Genomic DNA, 22,918 nt, shown 5'->3' on the forward strand with positions numbered 1-22,918 from the left:
GTCTTACTAATAAAAAATCACTATACATGCGTTATGACAAGGTGATAGTAATTCAGTGAATAGAGCTTGTACAGGGCATAAACTCCTCTTTGACCAATAATCGATGTGTATTGGTTGAATAACAAAACGACCCTTATTTATTGTTACCCTGGCAACCCGCCGTGTTTGATTGACGTTTGATTTAATAATTTTGATACGACTCATAATTCTAATGTAAGTTGTATTTATTTTATCAACCAAAGCAATTATATACACATTTACTCAATATACTAATAACATTTTATTATTTGCAGCTAATAGAAACTCCAAAACCTCAGACAAAGAGGACTAGAATTTTACATAAAAAGCCGCGTTCTGCAGTACAAAAGTTAGAAGAGGTTAGTATCAATGTGATAGAGAAAGGACTATTTCATTCAAAATCCCTCAACGATCATACTTAAATAATTTTTTAGGCTCAAACAGAAGCGACTCGCCGAAGCTCACGAAAGGGCTAGACAGAAGCATCTTCTAAGGCTCAAATTGTTACAGCAGCAATTAAATAAATAATTATATACTTATAAAAAAAATAAAACCCCCGTTTTAAATGAAATATAACTTTTTATTTATTTCAAGTCCTTAACTATCCACACCTATGTAAATAAAACAGCCTTAAAAATATGTTTCAATAAAAGCAGCTCTAGCAGCTTGTCTAGCCAGATTGCTTGGGGGCGTCTAGGTTGGCCTTGGTTCTTCTGGAGCATTCTCAGTGTCATCAAACGTAACATCCAGGTCTTCTTTGATATCAATAGCAATATTGTGGAGGATTGCCAGTGCTACTATATATAATTTGGCATTTTCTAATGACACTGAGAAGCCATGAAGAAGACACCTAAATCGAAAACCCTCCACCTCTAGTACTCTTTTCGACATCAGCTCGCACTCTGTCACAGATCTTAATAACATACTTCTTTGAAAAGCGGTATTTTATTTTGAAATCGCCATGCGAAAGTAATAACGGATTGCACCGAGTTTGGTATGTTCTTTGACTTTCCTTGGAGGCGGCAAATCTTCAATCGTATGTATTAGCTGCATATCAATATTATCTAAATCTTCTATTTGATCTATAAAATCTATTTTCAACAAACACAAATATCTACTAACTTAAATCTTTCCTTGAACTAAACAGTCAAAAAATGCTGTCAAACGCGAAATCAGATGAAATTACGCAATTTTTGTCTTATACACCCGTTAAACTAGGCCTCTGCGTTGTATAAGCATTGTACAAGTCTTCATACAAACCAGACACTTGTTATAACAGCAGTATACATCAACCTTGTCAATTCAGACATTATTAGTAACATTTTTCTTATAACAGGCTTATACGATGTGCATAAATCTTTATTAGTAAGGCCGATTATGTATAATTTTGTTATGAAAGAGCTGGGAACCAGGTAATTTTTTACAAAAATTTTAAGAAACACATTTTATTTTTATTATTTTATTTATATTTTGAGACGTAAAAACTACGACATATTATTTTTGGTTCACGCGTGTGCTACACAATTTTGATTCAATTTCCCTAAGTTTCAAATGTATTTAAACTTATTGCGTTTACTCAGAAGTAATGGCTTAAAATATTTATCAAATAATCTTTTAGAAATTTCTCCAGTTTTCTTCAAACGCATACTTTGCATAATCTCAATGATAATGTTTAATTTTAAAGAGAAATTTGTTGCGTACGACTTTGCATTGATGAGTTTTTTTTTATATGAGAAAGTTTCTTAATGCATCTTTACTTTTTATTTATAATATACTAAACTACTAGTCTAAAGTGCTAAATAGTGGTAAGTCGGAAAATAAAATATAGTACACAAGAACAGTGTCTTCTCTCTGTACCCCTTAATAGATAGTAGGGTGGACACGTTCTTATGTTAAATAATCTTTTTAGTAAATGAGGGTAGTATTAATTTACTTATTAGACGTAAGGTAGGCTAGATCGTAATGTTAATTGATACCTGTGTGCGTAGACGATTATATATAAAAAACTAAACTACTCGTGTACTACTTTTGTACTTTAGTTTATTATTTTCCTTATTGAGGTTGCCTAAAAGAGATCGCTTATTAACGATAAGACCGTTGCCACATTTATTTGTCTAGTTTTGTATAATTATGCAAAATTCTACAAATAGAACAAAAAATGATTTTTAAGACTCTCTCTCTTGTACCGTAAGTAGCCTAAAAGCCTATGACTTACCAAGACCTATCTAAATTAATTTGAATTTGAGCAATTCAATCATCAATTCAATGAAAGTGATGCTATTTACCTGACATAGAATATCGTCTACATAAATACCTTTTCACATTTTCCATCTGTTTATCGTAATTGTAAACATATTATTTGTATTATATTTTAGATTCTAGTATTAATTGAGATTCACGATTTTTAAGAATAGCTTTTAGTTTTGTAATTGTATAAGTCTACGTTGTAATTTGTAAATTTATTTTTAGTAGCTACTTCCCTTTTTTCTTACGGTAGGTTTTCTTACTTATAAGGCCGCCTATTGCCTTTTTTTAATTTGTTAAGTATATGATTGTATATGTATATATAATATAAAAAAAATATCGGATAAACATAAAAAATAATGTCAAATTAATTCAAAACTGTGGGAAAACATTCTAATACAATTCCAATAAATGTCATATTCACCTTAGTCGTAAAATAGATAAGATTAATAATCAATATCAAGAATATTTCACACCAAAGTATAATAATAGGCTTCCAACATTACACATGAAAAATCTACTATGTTTAATCACGCAGCTCGCTTCGCTAGGTTCCTACATTTCTTTCCTTATTTATCTATTCCGTGATTACTGTATATACTGTGTGTACTGTGTGTGTGTGTGTGTGTATAAGGCAGATAGCAGTATTGAAACAGCCCTATTTATTAATACTACATAGAGAGGTAGTGGCATCAGCGTGTGACTCTCATCCCTGAGGTTCGAACCGGCTGTGCATCAATGGACTATGTGTGCATTTTGCACTTGCTCGTATGGTAAAGGATAACATCGTGAGGCCGGCATACCTTAGAAACAAAGAGTCGACAAAAGGCTATTTACTTACTTTATGCCTATTAGAAAAAGCAAATGATCACGAATCAAATATATAAATCTGAGCCCAAGGTTCAAAGGTACATGTTCTGTTTCTTTTTTTTCCTGTATGCATCAACAAACGAGGGCCTGCAGGTGCTCTGTAAATCCCAAAAGGGATAGCAATTGCCCAGGAGTGCCATATCAGCAGAGAACTACATCAAAATTGGACACTAAAACGTTAATATCCGTATCGCTATTGACGGATGGTGCTGACAATTTTCAAAGATTTGGTTTCAAATCTACATCACATTTTAAAACATTCAAATCAAACAGGCTTTCTACCGCTGATAAAAAGCCGTGTCGATCACCTATCTATTGTATTCACTTGTTTATTTGTCGTTTAATCGCATACAATAGTTTATTTTCGAGTATGGTATAGAAAGCGTGGGCGATTAGTAATTAACGACATCAGTACGAGATACGTTTCTTGCTACTTGCTATTGTTCTATCGAGTTTAATTAGTGAAAGTCTGTGAACTGTGAAAGTTCCACACGTCTTCGATCCTGTGATGTTACGTGTCATGCAATGTTATCGATTCAAGGTCAATTTCGTTCGGTCTATAAATTAGTACCCATTCGTAGGTATAATCACGCGTGGACGTTACGACCGAATGGAATGCGATAACACTTATATCTCTTTTCGAAGGTTGGGCATTGATACTTCGACTATGGGTGGCGCTTCAACTCATCATAAACGCATGATTTGGCTAAACCAAATCAAATCTTGGTTTGTGTCTAGCTTTCATGTAGCGCAACCAATTGAAATGATTTTTGGGTTAGGAAGAACTGAGAGAATGGGTTTTATATAGACAATACTCACACATATGAAATACTCCAAAGGCTTAAAATATTTACGCGAAATTTTTATTTACATACTGCGAAGCGGCTTTGGGCTTTTACAAAATATTTATAAGCCGAAAATTTGTTAAATCCAACCCAGCCCAAGTATCATATAAGGAAAATGAGGTCGTAATTATTGTGTATTGAATCTACAGTACCTTCAGCAAACTTCTCCATAGCTTCTTCATTGGTCAAAATCCGATGACAATTGACCGTTAACATTTGACAGATGTAAACACGTCTGTCAACTGTCAAAAATTTAGGATCACATTGTAATTATCAATTGAATACTCTATAGAAGTAGATCGCAGTAATTTAAACCTGAATTATATTTTTAGCTCAAGCGGTCAACGTTTTCACAAGTGTCTTTTATATAAGATAATTATGTTATTAGAAGAACATCTTTTGAGGCATTAATTGAAATATTCTCACGAAGTCGACTTACATTAATTAGTTTATAAAAAGAGATACATAAGATCTTTGATTTTTTTTTAATAAACCAAATTACTTTCAAAATACCGTCGTTTTCAATAACTTTTTACTAATGGTTTTTGAAAACTCTTTTCGGTTATTGCAGATTGTCATTTTCGTATGGTTATAAAAATCTAGAAGATTTTGTCGGATTATTAGATCCACCCGCTTATCATAGATAGAACGAAAACGGTTTCAATAAAATTGTACTCTTGAGGTGCTATTGCTATTTATTTAAAGATATAATAAATATGTATCTTTAACATCAATCAAATGTTAACTTTAGTTGTCAACACTTCTAATTAAATTACGAAAATATTTCTGCCATAAACAAAACGTGACTCCCACAATAGTATAAGCGGCATTTGAAAAACACAGTATGAATGTCACAATGCTTCAGCTTGAACTTAAGAGGTCGCAGGTGCGATGCCGGCCCTTCCATTGTTAGTCCACCCTAGATAGCGGCACTGTGGGGTTAACGAGGAAAATGTTTACACAATGCGCAATCAAGACAACATCAGACTATTCGCTTTTATGAGCCGTCATTCAGTTAACTGACACCTAGATTTCTACAACCACAATAAATTATATTTAGAACTTCCGTCGCGGCATAGTCAGCTTCGATTACTCTAAAGGTATCTTTAAATCACTACCATAAAAGAACAATTCTAGCGATAATACAAGAACTCTTAAGATAATATTACCTTTTGTTTTCGATTAACATAAATGTTAATAAAAGTTCTAAGACACGTAAATTTATTTCATTTCATCCAAACGCCGATTTAATATTATGTTATAATCACATTGTTTATAATAATTTACCAAAAACCTTTAAAAATCTTCCAACTAGAGTTTTTAAAATTTTTATTAATTATTATTGCGTGAAACATTATAATTAATATTAATTTGACAACGTTGTAACATATTTTAATAAAATTTAATAATATTTTATCACTAAAAATAATATAAGAATTCACTAATTTATATGACTCATAATGTATATTAATGTATTATGTAAAATTCCTTTAAAGACAAATTTTCACGCCATTATGTGTGACGAACATATGCGAATATGCGAACTTTCGATTATACTAACATAGCATTTTTGTACTATATTCTTGCAAATTAATTATTATATTAATTATTTACTATATATTATTATATATTATAGAGCCAGCTACAATTTTACTAAGCTTAGTATCAAGCATGTCTGAGGGCTCAAAGCACTATCATACTCAAGTATAGTACATATTTAAAAGCAAGAGTGCTTCTAAAGAGACGCGCTCTCAGAGGATTGATTGAATTAAGCCGGTCCCCTCTACGTTTGTACGGATCTATGTGCAGTGCACACATCAATTTAAGCAATTGACACAGCCATATAACTAAATAACGATGTCGGGGCATCCGATTCTATAGCTGGTATAGTACCACAGCTTATCAAAACCGTCAAATAACTTTATTCAACGAAATATACGGAAGGTCATAGAGATGTTTAAAGTATTAAATGAAACTGACATATATGCATCTAATGAAAACGGATTTTAAACTGGAGGCAAACAATCACAAGCGTCAGTTTGAATTGGCCCATGCAACGCCGGGGTTTTACTTGTGCGTTGCTGGCCTTTGAGTGAATTGAAAGCTCTTTTCTTGAAGGCATCAAGTCAATAGCTGGTTCTACAATAGCGCTCTGTTATAGAACGCCGTCGAGGTGATAAGGACGGGGTATGATTTATAACTTAATGATAACATAAATCTGTGATAACAAGTCAAACATCTGAGGAAAGGGACACGTCTAAAATCCAAAAAAAAGCAGGAAAATAGATTAAAAAAATTAATTTGAAGTTTTCTACTAGTTTTGCGTCACAACATTGCGGATGTATGACAGCGATAAATAATCAATACATTCAAAAATCCCATCGCATATTTATATAACTTGACACAATTTCACCGCTATAAATTAAATACATCCACTTTCATAATCATGTATAAATTATATAATATTGCAGCGTAGTGATCAGATGAAAAGCTCCAGTTAAACCGAGCGTTTCGTATTGTAAATAGCATTACACTTTGGGCAGTCGTAACACTATGTAATGAATGCGTTCTATCACGTAACTGCCTGAATTTATTATAGGAGATAAGAATCAACGTAACAAAAGATTTTTTTACAAAGATAGGATTGATTGTTTATAATTTGCTTTGGAATATTTAGAATTTACATCTATCTATATTCGTGTTAATTTAAAAAACTACACCTACTTTTGTTTTTTAAACGGTTAAAAAAAGCTACTTATCTGATAAAAGCTTTGAACTTCTCTCACGTTCTCTTTCCCTTAAATACTTTCCTTATACACCTTTTCCTTATGCTCCTATTTCACCATGCCTCCTGCTGATAGGGGACAAGTCTTTGTTTTTAATTTATGTTATTATTATTAATAACTTAAGATGTCATGTGGAACATGGTGTAATGGTTGCAGCTCCTTACAAACGTTGTGTATAAAAAAAACATGGCGATTAAAAAGAGTGGCGGAGAGTTTATTGCCAGTTCTTCTCTTCCGTTCTACGCCCTTGATTTGAGAACTGGCAGTAAATGTAAAATTAGAAGCATTAATATGTATTTCTTTAATGACGCATCACAAGTGTACATTGTGTTACCTACGTGAATAAATGATTTTTGAATTTGAATTTGAATTTAAGTATATGATCACTTAACAAATTTTTGCGACCAATTGCGTATTTCAACCAATACATCGATTTTGACAACGAATTATCTCATATTTCGGCCATACAATGCGCAACGAGAACTTGTAGTAACTGATCGTGGTTGGTAACACAGAAGGCAAAAGATGACGTGGCCGTTTACCAACTAGATGGACCGATCAAGTGAAAGACTCATCGTCCTCAAAACTGTACAGTGTACACTGTCATAAGTGGCGCTGGACAGAAACCGGTGGAAACAGATAGTCAGCTCCAGATACTTCCTTGCTGACCACGACGCTCAGATATGAGCTACCGACTGAAGAGAGAGAGAGTATTATAGCTTTAAGCGTTCCGAGATAATTATCGCGAAAATGTGGAAAATTTTTGCAAAGATCACTGCGCTGTAAGAATATATACTTTCACTTTCGAGATTTCCATCATTGAACTGACTTTCAAATACAGTGCAAAACGTGGTGAAGAGTTCTTTGGTGCCCTGAATATGCGTCGTCATGCACAATCATTCGCTTTGGGAAAGTTTATTACTAAAGACTACACATTTCTTGCAATTAAATTTAAAAATTTCGCGTAAATTCTTGTACTGTACAGTGCTGAAAGCGGATACAAAGTTTCTGTTTCTTTCTTTGCATAGACACCCCTAGCAACCGTACACCATGGACAAATCGAACCAGCAGAATTCTGACTTAGCAGGGCGCAACCAAATGCATCATCAAAAGGGGACTTTGCTCTGCCCTAGTTAGCGCTTCAATTAAACGAGCGGAACCACTATGCGACCCAGTATTAAAATGTTAGCTAGTCGGACTTACGTTTTTTGTATTAAATGTATTTTTACACCCTTTATATTAGCTTCACCTGTATGTATGTATGTAACCGACTCTTTCGGACTCGATTTTGACCCACTTTTAACGGACAGATTTAATTCAAACTTTGCGCACCTGTCAAAGATCGATGACAATGCAATAATCCGAAAAAAAAATAAAAAAAATTTAACTAAAAAATAAAAAATAGTTAAAAAAAACTAAAAAACACACTTTTAAAGCACATCAAACTAAAAAGTGAAAAATAATTAACAAAAAATACTGGTTTTATTTTTCACTTTTTAGTTTGATGTGCTTTAAAAGCGTGTTTTTTAGTTTTTTTTAACTATTATTTATTTGTTTATAAGGAAGTTAAAATTTGTCCTGTGATGTATTGATGACCTGGTGAGAGTGGCGGGAAGGCAATGGATGCAAAGAGCTGAGAACCGGTCGTACTGAAGAGAGACCTATGTCCAGCAGGAGACGTCAACAGGCAGAATGAAGAAGCGAACTGTGGTGTAGCCCTTCAGGCACCAAGGTTAATGGTTTTGGGTTTTCTGTACTTTTTGTTTATATATATATTAAAGCAATAAAAAGTTAAATAATTATACAAAAAATTATATAATATAAAGATTTGTGAATTGTGAAAACGTGCCTATTGCTTTAAAATACTAAGGGTCTGTTTCACAATGTACGGATAGGTTCTACATAAGTTCCAAATTAGCTATTTATTACTTATTGGTAGGATAAACACTATTGTTGCATTTCACAACTGTCAGATAGCGCTATTGGTCACATAAAGTCCATCATAAGTTATGAGTCCGATGAATGTCAAATAGCACAATTTATCTTCCAAATAATTTATGTGTTGCATAGCTATTTGGTACTTTATCCATACATTGTGAAATAAACACTAAGTTATACTAGTTCTAATCTATTAGATTGCATCTTAGACTTTTACCTACGCAAGCGGCATAAAAATTCCGCAATTTACATGTTAAATTAAATGTTTACGTAGTAAAAACTATTCAAACCCAGGTGGCCAGATATATGTACTGAATACAAAATCAATACAGAACTTAAAAGGCAATTAGTGGAAATTTACTTGTGTTAACCGCACTGTGATTTTTTACCGGGGCTTTTAAAGCTGAAAACAAATACAAATTTCTCAATATTCAATTAAAGCATTAATAGAGCACCGTCATATCTATGAAAACAGTATAATCCTATCTTTTCAGCATGCAAATCTCAAAGCGACAGTCTTACGTTCGTACTCTGGTGGTGTTAAGCTTGCCATGTGGCCAATTTACAATTTACAGTTGGTCCTGTATCAAGAAAAACATCGTAATCAATATCAAAAAATATATAGTAATGTTACTGCTTTATGACGAAGGGGTTGCGTCTACATACCACTACTATGTGAAGTATAGACATTTTATTATATGATTAAAATATCTAAAAAATATCTCTTGCCCTGTGGTTACCTAACGCGACTATAACCGCAGTGGAGCCAGACCTACGAAACTATGAGATATTCAAATGAATAGATATTTTAATTAAGAAAAGTCAGTCCGATTGATCGGAAGAGGAGATTTTCCGTTATATGTATGAAGGTATATAATATATATATGCTAGTGTAGACACGTGAAAGTGAAGACAAACTACACTGCCAATATCATATTATTTACACGAGAATAATACGTTTCAAGAAAAATATATTATTAAATAAATTCGTTTTTTATCAAATTTAAATTACACTCCAACCAAAGGCGCTATCATACACACGGTGAACGCACACAATTAAAATGGAAATAATGTTCTTGTTTAATAATAGTTTATACGTATTAAACAACACAAATACATTTCATTATGTTGGCCAATTAAGACGATAATGTTTTGTGTCGGCAATAAATTCATCTAATGGGACAATATAACATTAGACATCGTTACAGTGTTTGATAAACTAGACACCTTGTTATATCAAAATATATATTATATCAAACATAATAGACAAATAATATTCTGAAACGAAATCGAATAATTCAAAATTAGAAATCACGTATTGTTATTTTGAGACAGAAGTTAAGTCTTATTAAAAGCTGAGATGGAAAAAATCTCTATATATATATAAAATTCTCGTGTCACAATGTTCGTTCCCATACTCCTCCGAAACGGCTCGACCGATTCTTATGATTTTTTTATGCATATTCAGTAAATCTGAGAATCGGCTACTATCTCTCTTTCAGACCTCTAAGTGATAAGGGGTGTCCACTCCAAAAAAAATTCTATTTTTAATGATACAGCATACAAAAATACATATAACCCCTTATTTGTCTCTACGAATAACCCCTATTTTTTATTATTGTAGATAGTTATTTTTATTGAACTAAAAAAATGTTTCCCAGAAATAATATACATGGCAAAGCAACGTTTGGCGAGTCAGCTAGTCTCTCTATAAAATAGTTAAATACATTTATTTCACTAGATACGTTTAGAAAAGGATCGCGAAGAATCACTTTCCTTAGCCAGAGATGCAGGCATCATTAACATATCACGTTAATACATTCAAAACTTTGTTAAAATCGTGAGTACTTTTGCCAAATGGGATTGACGCCAGAGATCTGCGGATTCTGAATTGCACCTAAATAGCTTAAATAACTCAAATGTTTAATGTATGAGTACGCCACTATTAAGATTGTGTCTCGTTTTGTTGGAATAGTTGCATATGTTAACACGATTTAACGCATACGAATATGTTGGTTGGAAAACTATTTCGACACTTCATGATCTACGTACAACTCCAAATATGTATAAAATAATCGATGAGTTAACAGGTGTAGTGTTTAGTAATTAACTACTTCGAATTAAGCTAAATAATATGAATGACATTTACATATATTTAATATCTGGTAGTGATAGCGCCTTCTTTAAAAAAGATATACTCTACTTAGTGATTGATAACACATACAAAAGCAACTTATAGCTTGTCTTAAGAAATACAAAAAGTGTACAACGCCGCTAAAGAAGTTTTCACTTCAAAAACGACGGGTTGCACTCCGGGAGTGCCGGCAGAAGTGAAAACTTGAATATTAACGTTTTGCATTTTTGATATTTTGGAATGGTTAGGGAAAAAATTTGCACGAATTGCTTTATTTATCAGTATAAAAGTACTATAATTTATGTGGTAGAATACAAAATGTATTTATTGCGCTATCGTACACATACATGACAATTTATATTACATTAAATATGCCGCGCCAGCTGTATACTCTCCATCCGTCTTACGAATTTTTGATCAGGTTACGTGTCCTGACGCGAGTTTAACATTGTTTACCCATTCCAAAAAAAGTGTACAACGCCGCTAAACAAGTTTTCACTTCAAAATAGCTAAGATACATTCAATAAGCCAGACAAAACCTCACCTTCTCCGCTAAAAAATAAATCGTCTATTTTTAAAACGCTGAGATATTGGCAAATCAATCTTCATATATAATAGTCATACATTTTATTCAAGTGCTATTTAAAGCATATAATCAGTTTCTTATGTAGAATGGAGCTGATAAAACAAAACCTTCAAACAAGGCTGTTTGCGATACGCGCAATTACCATTAACCTATAAAATTATGCTGGTTTACATCACACGACCCTTGAGTAACATTAAATTAATCTAAAATAAATAAATTTTATTTTTAATGAATTTTCTTTGGTGATCAACCTTGTGCCAGACACGTCATCGATTCGATTTAAAACACGCCAATTTCTCTCCTACCTAAATATTTGCTCATATCTATATATATAAAAATGTTATGATGGTTTGTGTACGCTTTAAAAACTCAAAAAGTTCTGCAGCGATCGAGCTGAAATTTTAGCATGATATATAATCCGTATCAAGGATTGTTTTTATATATTTTCTTATTTTATCATTATTTTTTCGCGTAGCAGGCAACAGCTAGTTGAAAATAAAATCATACTTCGGCGATATTAAAACATTGATAGCTCGTTGTTCGTAGGAAAATAATACAAACATTGTCCATTGGTAGACATATAGAGTTCTAAGAAACTTGTGTTCATCAAAACCCAAAACATTAATATAAATTGCATCATCAGTGAACTAAAATCTCATTATCACATACTTGCCCTTGCAATTGCAGGTAATTACAAAATTATACGTAAAACTAAGATTTGACTAAGTAAGCGCAAAGTTTCTTATTTTTATAGAACAGGGGGCAAACGGGCAGGAGTCTCATCTGATGTTGAGTGATACCGTGCCCATGGACACTCAATGCCAGAGGGCTCGCGAGTGCGTTGCCGGCTTTAAGAATTGGTACGCTCTTTTCTTGAAAGACCCTTAGTCGAATTGGTTCGTAAATACTTCAGTAGGTAGGCACCTGGTTCCACAAAGCGGTGGTGCGCGGCAAAAACTGCCTTGAAAAACGCTCAGTTGTGGAACGGCGGACGTCGAGGTGATACGGGTGGAAATTCGTATTCTGCCTCGATGTCCGATGATGAAACTCAGCTGCAGGTATTAATCCGTTCAACTCAATTGTATCCCTAATTACTGTGATATACTAGAGTTTGCAAAATGTTGCAATTTTAAATATTATCTTTCTATAAAATGAAAAGTGTTAATGCTATGTTAATTGTCGCCTATCGGACGTGTTTGTTGATTGCCCAGTAAAAGTTTCGCGTGTAACGCCATGCAAATATGTCGTACAATCTACACTGATACTCACGCAATGAAAATGTTGAAAATAAGATATCGATAGCCCGATCATGATCTAGGAACAAGTATTACAGCTCTGAAAACGCAAAGAAACGTGTACAAAACACACGCAACGAGGAAAACACGTAGTAGTAGACATAATTGTCTACTTGGAATTTAATGAATATCCACTATCTTCATACAGTGTACCCGAATAAGGTTTTAGGCGAGTCCTGAGTCCAACATATTCGATAATTCTTAACAGCTACATTATTTGATTAGGCATTCGTTTAGGTTGGAGTTGTAATTGAATAGTCAGCATTTTAACTTCTACCGTAATTTTTATTATAAATATGTACATCCAATCTCCAAATAATAATATTCAGATGGCGCTATAACCCTATCTTCTTGGACTTAGATTGCTTCTGTTGTGCCATCGTTTTATAGACAAGTAGTTAATCAGTTGTCTTTCCTTGAGACATGCTGGTGTTCTCACGATGTTTGCGTTCACTGTATGTGAAAAGTGCGTGCGTACAAAGTACACATGTCAGAAGTGAAACTTCTTTGGAAAACTAAGTTTTATGTCTTGTTCATATTAATACAAATCTAAAACTTTAGATTTCCGAGACTTAGAGGATAAGGGAAAAAGGATGTTAGGAATTTAATTGTCATTAAAATATTAAAAGTGTCGAAATTTAATACAAATTATATTTCTTTTATTTATTTGTTCCATAATAAAAACACGTGGCATTTTAATTTACAATTCATATTTCAATAAATCATTTTGCATAAAATACTAATATTTCATAAATTCTCTTTACGAAATTTTAATTTTATAAATAGAATTTCTATAAGGTAATTTGCCCTCGTCACTCTCTCCCAATCGGTATCAATCGCTCTCTCCCTTTTTTTCGACAAAAACGCTGCACATCTTCGTAACGCTAATATTACTATTATTGCGTTTCATCCGTAAAAAATTTAACCTTATGCGCCTAAAAAGTTTCACTTCAAAAATTCCATTGGTTCACAGCCGTTCACAGGTTACAATCACCTAACGCAAAACAACAGGGATGAGGGTCACACGCTTACTAGACTATCACTGCTCTCTTTATTAAAATCTACAAATAAACAACATTTTATTCTCCTACAAGCAACGCGTACGAGCTGTCAAGTTTCTAATATCGCCGTAGTATGCAACACATGTTTTTAGTTCGCAATTATCTGTATGAGGTGACCGATGAAATAAAAAAACTGCAATTAAGTGCAGTCGTGTGCTCGGTTATTTACATCTCCGAACCTGTTCGGATCGCCCAAGGATCTTATTACGAGAGCCAAGACACATATGGGTACGTGGATAAATTCTACTTGTAATAACATATACACGATATATATGGCATGAGGTTAGATAATTGCAATCAATCGTTACAGTTATATTATAGCTGATACTAATTCATTTAACTCAGATAAAAATATACTTTGAACACAAGAGAATAAAAAATAGGTAATTTTGACAACCGATTAAACACTTGAGAGACTGTTTTTTTATAAGAAAACTAGCTGACCTGGCAAACGTCGTTTTGCCATGTATATCATATATAATAAAAAATAGGGGTTGTTCGTAGAGGGGTGAAAATTAGGGGTTGTATGTATTTTTTAATGCTGTATCATTAAAAAATAAAAATGTATCTAAAAATTAAAAAAATAATAATTTAGGGGTGGACGACCCTTAAAATTTAGGGGGATGAAAAATAGATGTAGCCGATTCTCAGATGACCCAATATGCACACACACAAAATTTCATGAGAATCGGTCAAGCCGTTTCGGAGAAGTTTAACTACAAACAGCGCGACCCGAGAATTTTATATATTAGATAAAACAAACGCCGAAACGACGGTGAGTTTCGTTTCATTGTGATTGGTCAAAATTTAAATTCTCACTTCCGTTCAGACTTTTTAGTAAAATATTATATACTATTTAATTTGCAATACTATGCTAAATTAGATTTATACATGCTAAGATATTAAATGCACGTACATATTTAAATATGTTGACTAGCTTAATCTGTTTTACGTAAAATTATAGATATCGAGATTATTTAACAACTGCCCTTTATAACAGCAATATCCAAGACAAGTATCTCATTTATTCTCGGCATTTTATATGATTTAGGTGAAGGCCAAGAATTCGGAACAGGCTACGTCAGACCGGTTTTTGCAACGGTCCTAGTAATGTTTTTTCATACATTCGATGTATCAAGCTGATGATTAAAAAATTCCAATTCATTCACCTGTCAAATTTTTAAACCGCTTTGATAATAAGTTTAAAGTAACTAGAAGCATATTGAGTATGTGATACCGTAATTAATGGGGTATGTAGGACGTGTGTGTTTGCTTCATTGAATTTTTATTTCTTCAACATACACTTTTATTTTAACATAGCTCCTAATAGCCTATCAGGCATGCGATCGTAGGCGAGTTATATATCTATGGCCGAGAAACTAGGCAGGAGTGGCATATCTCCCTAATTATTCCTAAAAAGGTCTAATGGGCCTGGCGTCTCCTGACGGGCCCTGGCGCAACTACTTCGGGAATATCCTTATGATATTTAGGAACAAGTCGAAGCCCACTAGCCGGGGGGGTAATGACATATTTGACAATTCTGTGGCGAAATTTTTCATTATACACAAACAAACTAAATGTCGTACAGTACAATATATGTCCTATAAAAAAAGAATATGAGTCAGCCGTTCAAACAAATTGTTTTAATTTCATATTTTTATGTTGATAAATATTGTTGACCTCCAACGTAATTACACATTACTACGGAGCTATTAATAAAATAACTATATTTTAACGAGGACTTATCGAAATTCGTTTATCATTGAGGTTACAAAGGCCGATGTAATAACAGAAATGACATAATTATAATGTTATACAAACAATAATTTAAGCGAATTAATAATTGTTGTTCAATGATGTTTTGAGATAGGTAATGGTCACAGAAAAATGCTTGCTTTATTCATCGATTGTCTTTGCTAATTATAAGAGGGGATTTATTTACAATTATTTAAGCTATATGTAAAAGTATACTCAGATACCATTTCTACCTCAGAAGAGTCACACATAACACAGAAATCCTAGTCGGGATCAGCGTCTTTATAACAAAAATTAATTATTATCCCGTAATTACGCTATACGCATTTTTTAACAGTGTACTTTTAATGTAATTTTTGTTAAAAATAATCTTAAAAAAGATATCCAAGTAACATACTCAAAAATAAAGCACATATTCTCTGTGTGCAAGTCTACCAAGTATTAAAAAATACACACAGCATTAAACTTTAAATAACGCTACATGTGGCAATATTCCATTTCGTAGAATATATCTTGATATGGAAATGAAAGCAATTATAATTAAATTATTATCTAAGAATTTCGAAATATTATTTGAATTAACGAAACTCGGTCGAGGTTGAGACGTTTTGTTGGCAATTTCTCTGTTAAACTCGAAATAACAAGTCTAATAACCTAAAAACGAGCTTATTTTTAGCTTTAGTTGTACGGGACGAACTAAGAGAATAGAAAATGTTTGACAAGTATGAAACGTCAACGTCTGCGTAATATTTGCAAAAGAAAAAAAGTCACATTCCCGAAGCTACACAATAGAATAGCTATCGTAAAAGTAACGATAGATTTTTGTATGGAATACTAAACAAGTGCCACTTCGGAACTAAATGCAGTTTCTAGTTTAACGAAATTGTATGGAACGAAATACGTTTGAAATGTCAAAAACTAAAATCATATTGAACTATGCTCTAAATAATATACTTACACGTATTGTATATAATAGGTAGTACGCGAATCTCGACTTATATATTATTTCCAAACGCGTATATCCGAAAAAAATGGAATGGATTTTTACCACCAAAGACACATACATCTCGACAGATGAGTATATGTAATAGTAATTAACCTTCGTCGTGTTTTCGTTCTGGTCATATTTTTTTGAATTTATAAAATAAGTATACTTGATCGTATAGTTCGCTAGTGGTTAAGTGCAGAGCTGATTTTTAGTACAAATATTATTAGGGTTTAACGATTCAAACTCATGGTAGAGTTAATGTAAACAAATATATTTTTAAAAACAATATTGCCCATTTACGAATTGATTACATAGTAGACACATTAGTTAACGGTGAAGTCTCAACATCAAACTTGAACATGGCAAAATGGTAAGATTAAAATTCTTTTATTATTCGAAAATATCGTCGATGTACTCCCGATGTTTTTAAAAGTTTAAAAAGAAACAAACATATATTTTTGTAGACACGTAATGCATGACCGTGAGTCACAAAAACAAGTGAACCAGCATGTTTTATACAATATGCACTTGGTATACCACGATTTTAGGTACGCATATCTATCTATCTAATTATATAAAAAATAAACGAAATAAACATCTGAACGACTATACCAAAGTGGACAATTCTTTTGTGTAATCACAGAAAGCTTTGTATAAAAAGAAAATCGAACTTGATGTCGTACTATGAACGAGCGAAAGAGACTGAAGATCTTCAGTATTTTGCAAAAATAGTCAAATTGACTCAGGAACTAGGGATTCAAACTCAATAAAAGATTTAGTTTTGTTTTAGATATGAATAATATCACGCTATGACGGAATTTACGCGGTTAAAACCGCAGGTCACAGTTTTCTTTAATAAGGTTTTGTTAAGTTGTAAATAAATCAATGTGGCACTAACGAGGCCTTTTCGTATGTATCGAATAGTAATTTGTCTTTGCTCATGTAATGCATTAGTCATAAAAACCTTGTGCTTAGATCGAAGGCAATATCCTGTAGTCGTCGAAATAGCTTCCTTTCCGCCTTGAACCTCAGAAATAGCCTTTGTTGACATGAATACACGCTTCCGCAACTATCTTATATGCGACTATTGTATTTTTTAATGGAAAATGATATGGGAATATACCTTACATTAAAGGGGAAATTGAGTTTAATGCGCCCAGCTAATATGCGAAAGCTACGTTTAGTGGAAGGTAGTTAGGTTAAGATTTAAAGAAACTGTAAAAAAAAAATTAAAAATATCCGCCCAACGTGGGGCTCGAACCCACGACCCTGAGATTAAGAGTCTCATGCTCTACCGACTGAGCTAGCCGGGCTGTGACAGAATTAACGAAATTATGAATCGAGTGATAGTTGAGTTTAAAATTAGATATTTGAGCATATAATATGTAAGTTATATATTTAAACATTTAAAAAGTACAACATTTTTTTATAATACTTTGAAATAGTTTTATGATATCATTCACTCTAATATGAAATGCTTATCATCAAATTTTGAATTTGGAACAAAATAAGGTATACTGCATTCAATAACTAAGTAAAAATCAAATTTTAAATAGTATGAGCAATCACAACACAGAAATTATAACAAGACTAAGCATGTGAAGTTGTATTTTTATTTCAATCTAATATTTACAAAGTAGTCATATGATAATATTCAACAAATATTTTTAAAATTTACACCCTTTCCCCTATCTTAACAATCTATTGTTAAGATAAACTAATTAAGAGTTTTTCAAGATGAATTATATTTAATGACTAGCGTGTTGAGCGATTTTCTCTATATTAATTTTGAAGTATTGTCCATCTATTAGCTAGTAGTTCCTGGTTGGTACAGGTGCATTTAGCCATAAAAAACAAGCAATACAGTTTTATCAAATCTTAGAAGATAAGAATTACTTGTGAGATTTGATTTTAGGAACACAAGGTAACTTGAAAAAATAATAATCTGTAGAATATTAACCAAATTTTAGACAATATTTTCTTTTCTTTAGTTGTGTTCAGTATTTAACTATTTAATAAATACATTATTAACAAAATTATACAGGTTTATGTCAAAAAATTTAATTGAATGTTGTGCCCAACTCTAATAGTACTAAAATAAATCAAATTTCAATCAATATTCAAATCACTATCGGTGACTAATTTGTCTCCTACTAAATTCAGTGTTCCATGGACAAGGTCATTGACAAGGTTAAACAACAATTAGAATTAGCTTCTGTAATGAACTCCATGGTTATTGTAATTGTAAACAATGAGTCTTTTAACAAACATTTTGTCCTCAAAAAGCAACATGTTAAGACCCAACAAGTAAGTTGTCTCATTAAGAATTTACATTTATGTTATTAAATATTTCAACAGAGCAATGACATTAATTTAAAATTATGATTATTAAAGAGGATGAATTTTATGTCTGCTATAAAGATAAATGAAAATGGCTGAACCAAATTTATAGTTAGATTAGATGACACTACAATCTGATTACAATTAATGCATATATGACATAAATAATTCTTATAATTGATTAGTTATATGTAAAATATCAATAATATTTACAAATTTTACAAAAATTTGTTATACTATTTATGTAAAAGAAAACAGTAGTAGTAAACTAGTTAGAAGAAAAAAATATATATGTTCTTAGTTTTAGAACAGAAATTCTACACATTCAAGTTAAAACAGTATCCCAAGAATTTAAACTTGTGTTTACATATGAAACAATAGTATCTAATCTAAAGAATATAATAATTAAGGGTTTAATATTTTAGTTTAAAAACTAAGGACTGTATATGATCTGAAGGATGAATCTCTATTCTCTTATAAGTACTATACAGAATCATTATTTCACATAAGTGTTTTCTCTAGACATATTTTATCAATATTAATGTATGTAAATTATATACTTACTTTGAAAACTTCAGAGAAGAATCCTGCTCCAATTTTCTCCAATATGAAGTCGTCAAATGGGTAAAGCGCAGCAACAGCAGTCCGCAGGGCCGTGCAAGACGAGCCCGTCACTCTTCGATCACCAAGTCTTTCACCATCACTACCACTTGACTCCGCACAATCATCATCACAACATCCACGTTTGCTGCGAGCCCCATTCTCCTGAAACCGTCTCCCGATCTTCGAATACGGCCCCCTTACGAACCGACCTGCTTTAGCAATCTCATCCAAGTTGGTAAAACTCTCAGCTATCTTTAACACCTTCGTAGGCCGCCGCCGCTCGAAGTTACTCCTCGTTTCCTCCGAACACTCGTCTTGCATTCTAACAGGTAATCAACAACTCGTACAGTTTATCCCGCTTCGAACATAATGATTTTCGATTGTACATATTAACGATAGCATCACAATATTTATGTGGCGGTACTTGAAACTATGCGAAATAACATTGTTATTCTCACAAAAAAAAGAACTTATCTTTAATAAACCGCTGTCACTTTCACATAACTACGACGCATCCCAGATATTTAGGTTTAGAATAATGTTTGATACGAATTCGATTAATTTAATGAAACTGTCTAATACACAAATAAAATATCTTAACCGAACAGTCTCATTGACTGACGACGCGCGTACAAAACCAAACTCCGAAGCAAACCATGCATTTCAATTTTCAATTTCATTTCGTACATACATTCCACAGCTTAAATATAACTCTGTATATGACACTGACAAATACGAATTGACAATTGACATACTATTATTATGACAATTAAAAATACAACTCCACAGACTGTGTTAGTGTGGCCATCTTATAACACTTAATTTGGTACAAGGTAAAAAAATATTTCATATAATAATTCTAAAAAATGTTTTTATCTGATTTGTTCAATCTATTATTTATTATTGATGTCGAGCTAGCGTTTTTGTTTCTAGATTCATGGACATTATTTAAAGAAGTTAACTTGTGGATGAAGGATGTTGGCCGGCCAGCCTAAACACTGACTGCCAGTCCGAAAGCTCCAACCACTAAAGATATTGTTAAAATGCTTAACGTTTGGAAATTATTTGATTACGCAATTTAAGGTATGACGTCATTGTACTGCTTATAGGCGCATAATATTGTACTTGTTGCTAGAAACACAATGCCTACGATTTTTAAAGTTATACTTCTTTTGGCGCGTAAGGGAAAAGGAAAAAGAGTAATTTTTTACGACCGCGCACACCGTCACAAAAAACCGACACCCTGAATATATCTGTTCAAACGTTGGTAAAATAGTCAGGGCCACTAGTTGGCGCTTGCTCTGTTTTATCGACAAGTTGCATTGTCTGTCATGCCGTAGTGTTTTTCAGAGTCATGTTTATTTAAACCAAAATAATGATTTCTAAACAAGAAAACTCGTTGCAATGTGATAAAAAAAACATAGTTTTATCGTAAAATATCATGATTAGTACATATAATATCGTTTCGATTGGAAGTGACCAGTAAAATGGATAAGAAAAATGCAATTCGAAGAGGGAAACGTCCCTCTAAAGTGCTCGAAGAAAATTATTACGCCAAAGACGTATAACTTCTTACGCGTGTACATGAGTACACACACGTTTTTTTTAGAATGATAGAGAGGCAAAGAAGCTTACTGGACAGTCGTAGAAGGCAGTCACCGTAGCCCATGAACACCCATTTTAGTGGGTGGTAGCGGTAAGAGTAAGCTTTCTCCCAAAGAAGGCCTTCACTGGGAGTCAATTCCATAGTTTGCCAGTAATAAATAATAGTTATATTAAAATAAATAAAAAACAAATAAATAAATAAAATAATTTATTTAACTAAGTGAAGAAGAAAGATGGTGTATTTTCTCCATCTTAAAGGAAGGAATCTCTATCATGCCTTACCACTGACTGGCCGGCTTGAAGGCCTCATTGGCTAAGTGGATTGAGCAGTTGTATAATTATATTAGCGGTGTGAATAACGCGAATAACAGCGTATAAGGTAATTTTAGTGATTTGTACACACTTGTGCACATTATAAACTTGCTTTCTCTTTCCTTTTGCAGTAAAACATGTTGACATGTGACTAATATCTAAACTAAAATTTAATATGCAGATGTTATTTAATTATGTGCTTCATGATTGTATTATTTAAACAGCTTTAAGAGAATTCATTACATTTTTTGTTAAATTCCAAAAATTTAAAACTTTTTACAACCTACTAGAGTCTGGCTAATGAAAGAAGATAATTGAATTATTTGAAAACTTTCGGATGGCAACACAGAGTGTCATTGAATTTCTTAGGTTAGTTTGATTTATTTTCTTGATACTTCATGCAATTAGGTCATTTTTACTTCTATTATAATATATTTTCCGAATAGTTAACAGGTTAACAGCCTAAACTTTGTTTTATTGATTTTTTGGCTTCTGATTTTGATTATTCCGAATAAAGTTGCGTTTTATAATAAATATATAGTTCTCCATGCAATGCTAGTCATTTTAAGTATCAATAGTAAAAGACTAAATACGTATAGTATTTAATTTCATAGAAACACTTCTTCTTCTTCTTTTAGTGCCTCTCCATTACTGGAGGTTGGCCGTCAGTATCTTGAAGCGTATCTTGTCCTGTGCCAGATGCAGCAACTCTTCCGCAGTTGCAATACTTGTCCATTCTCTAACGTTGCGAAGCCATGATTTCTTCTTTCTACCAACACGCCGTTTACCCTGGATTTTAGCCATTATAATTAATTGAAGGAGATGGTAGCGGTCATGGCGCAACACGTGGCCCAGATACGCAACTTTTCGTTGTTTAATGTTCTGCAAAAGTTTTTTCGACATTCCAACTCGTTTCAGAACCTTCTCGTTAGAGACCTTCTGAGCTTATTCGAAGCATGCGACGATAGCACCACATCTCAAATGCTTCTAAGCGCCGGCGGGTATCTTCTTTAATTGTCCAAGCTTCACAGCCGTACAGTTACTATCAACGTAAAGAATAATAAAATAAAATCAAGTATCAAGTGAGTTTAATCCACAAAATATATCAAACTTTTAGGGATACCATACAATTTTTTTTATTTGCCGCCCTTTTTCGTTATCTTCTAGCCAGACTCTATTACATTACACAAATGAAACATTAAAATACTGACTTCTAGCATCTCGAATACGAATATTATGATGAATTGAAACAACGTAAGGGATGAATTTTGACATACGGGAGTCATGGCGTGTATTAAGGGTGCGATACAGAAACGAGACTTATTGCATTTTTATCTGTCTTCACAGAATAGTAAACACGTTTTTGTGTCATACCATAAAAAATAGAAACAATACTCCACGAAGTTTGACAAGAACAATATTTTTGAATACGAGTATGTAAACTTGCTTGGCCGCTTAGCACTTAGCTTAGGATTTCGATCGTCTCACAATAAACTCTGAGTCTCAGCCGAAAATAAGATGATCATGAGTTTATTTAA

General features: G+C 32.8%; 1 protein-coding gene, 1 long non-coding RNA gene and 1 other non-coding gene across 3 annotated transcripts in view; 1 reads left to right on the top strand and 2 right to left on the bottom strand.

Annotated features, from left to right (window-relative positions):
• LOC125056427 overlaps positions 1-20,170 on the bottom strand; it is a 119,708-nt gene extending 99,538 nt beyond the window's left edge. The window contains exon 1 of the mRNA XM_047659516.1: positions 19,425-20,170. Coding sequence (XP_047515472.1) covers positions 19,425-19,784 — 360 coding nt within the window. The 5' untranslated portion in view covers positions 19,785-20,170. The remainder of the gene's footprint in view (positions 1-19,424) is intronic.
• LOC125056429 lies at positions 2-589 on the top strand. The gene is made up of 2 exons (XR_007118059.1): positions 2-377; positions 453-589. It is a non-coding gene; the product is annotated as an uncharacterized LOC125056429 (long non-coding RNA).
• On the bottom strand, positions 17,761-17,833 carry Trnak-cuu. The gene has a single exon. It is a non-coding gene; the product is annotated as a tRNA-Lys (tRNA).
• Positions 20,171-22,918: the final 2,748 nt, after the last annotated feature.

Source organism: Pieris napi, chromosome 15, assembly GCF_905475465.1.
Source record: "Pieris napi chromosome 15, ilPieNapi1.2, whole genome shotgun sequence".
NCBI classification, from domain to species: Eukaryota; Metazoa; Arthropoda; class Insecta; order Lepidoptera; family Pieridae; genus Pieris; species Pieris napi.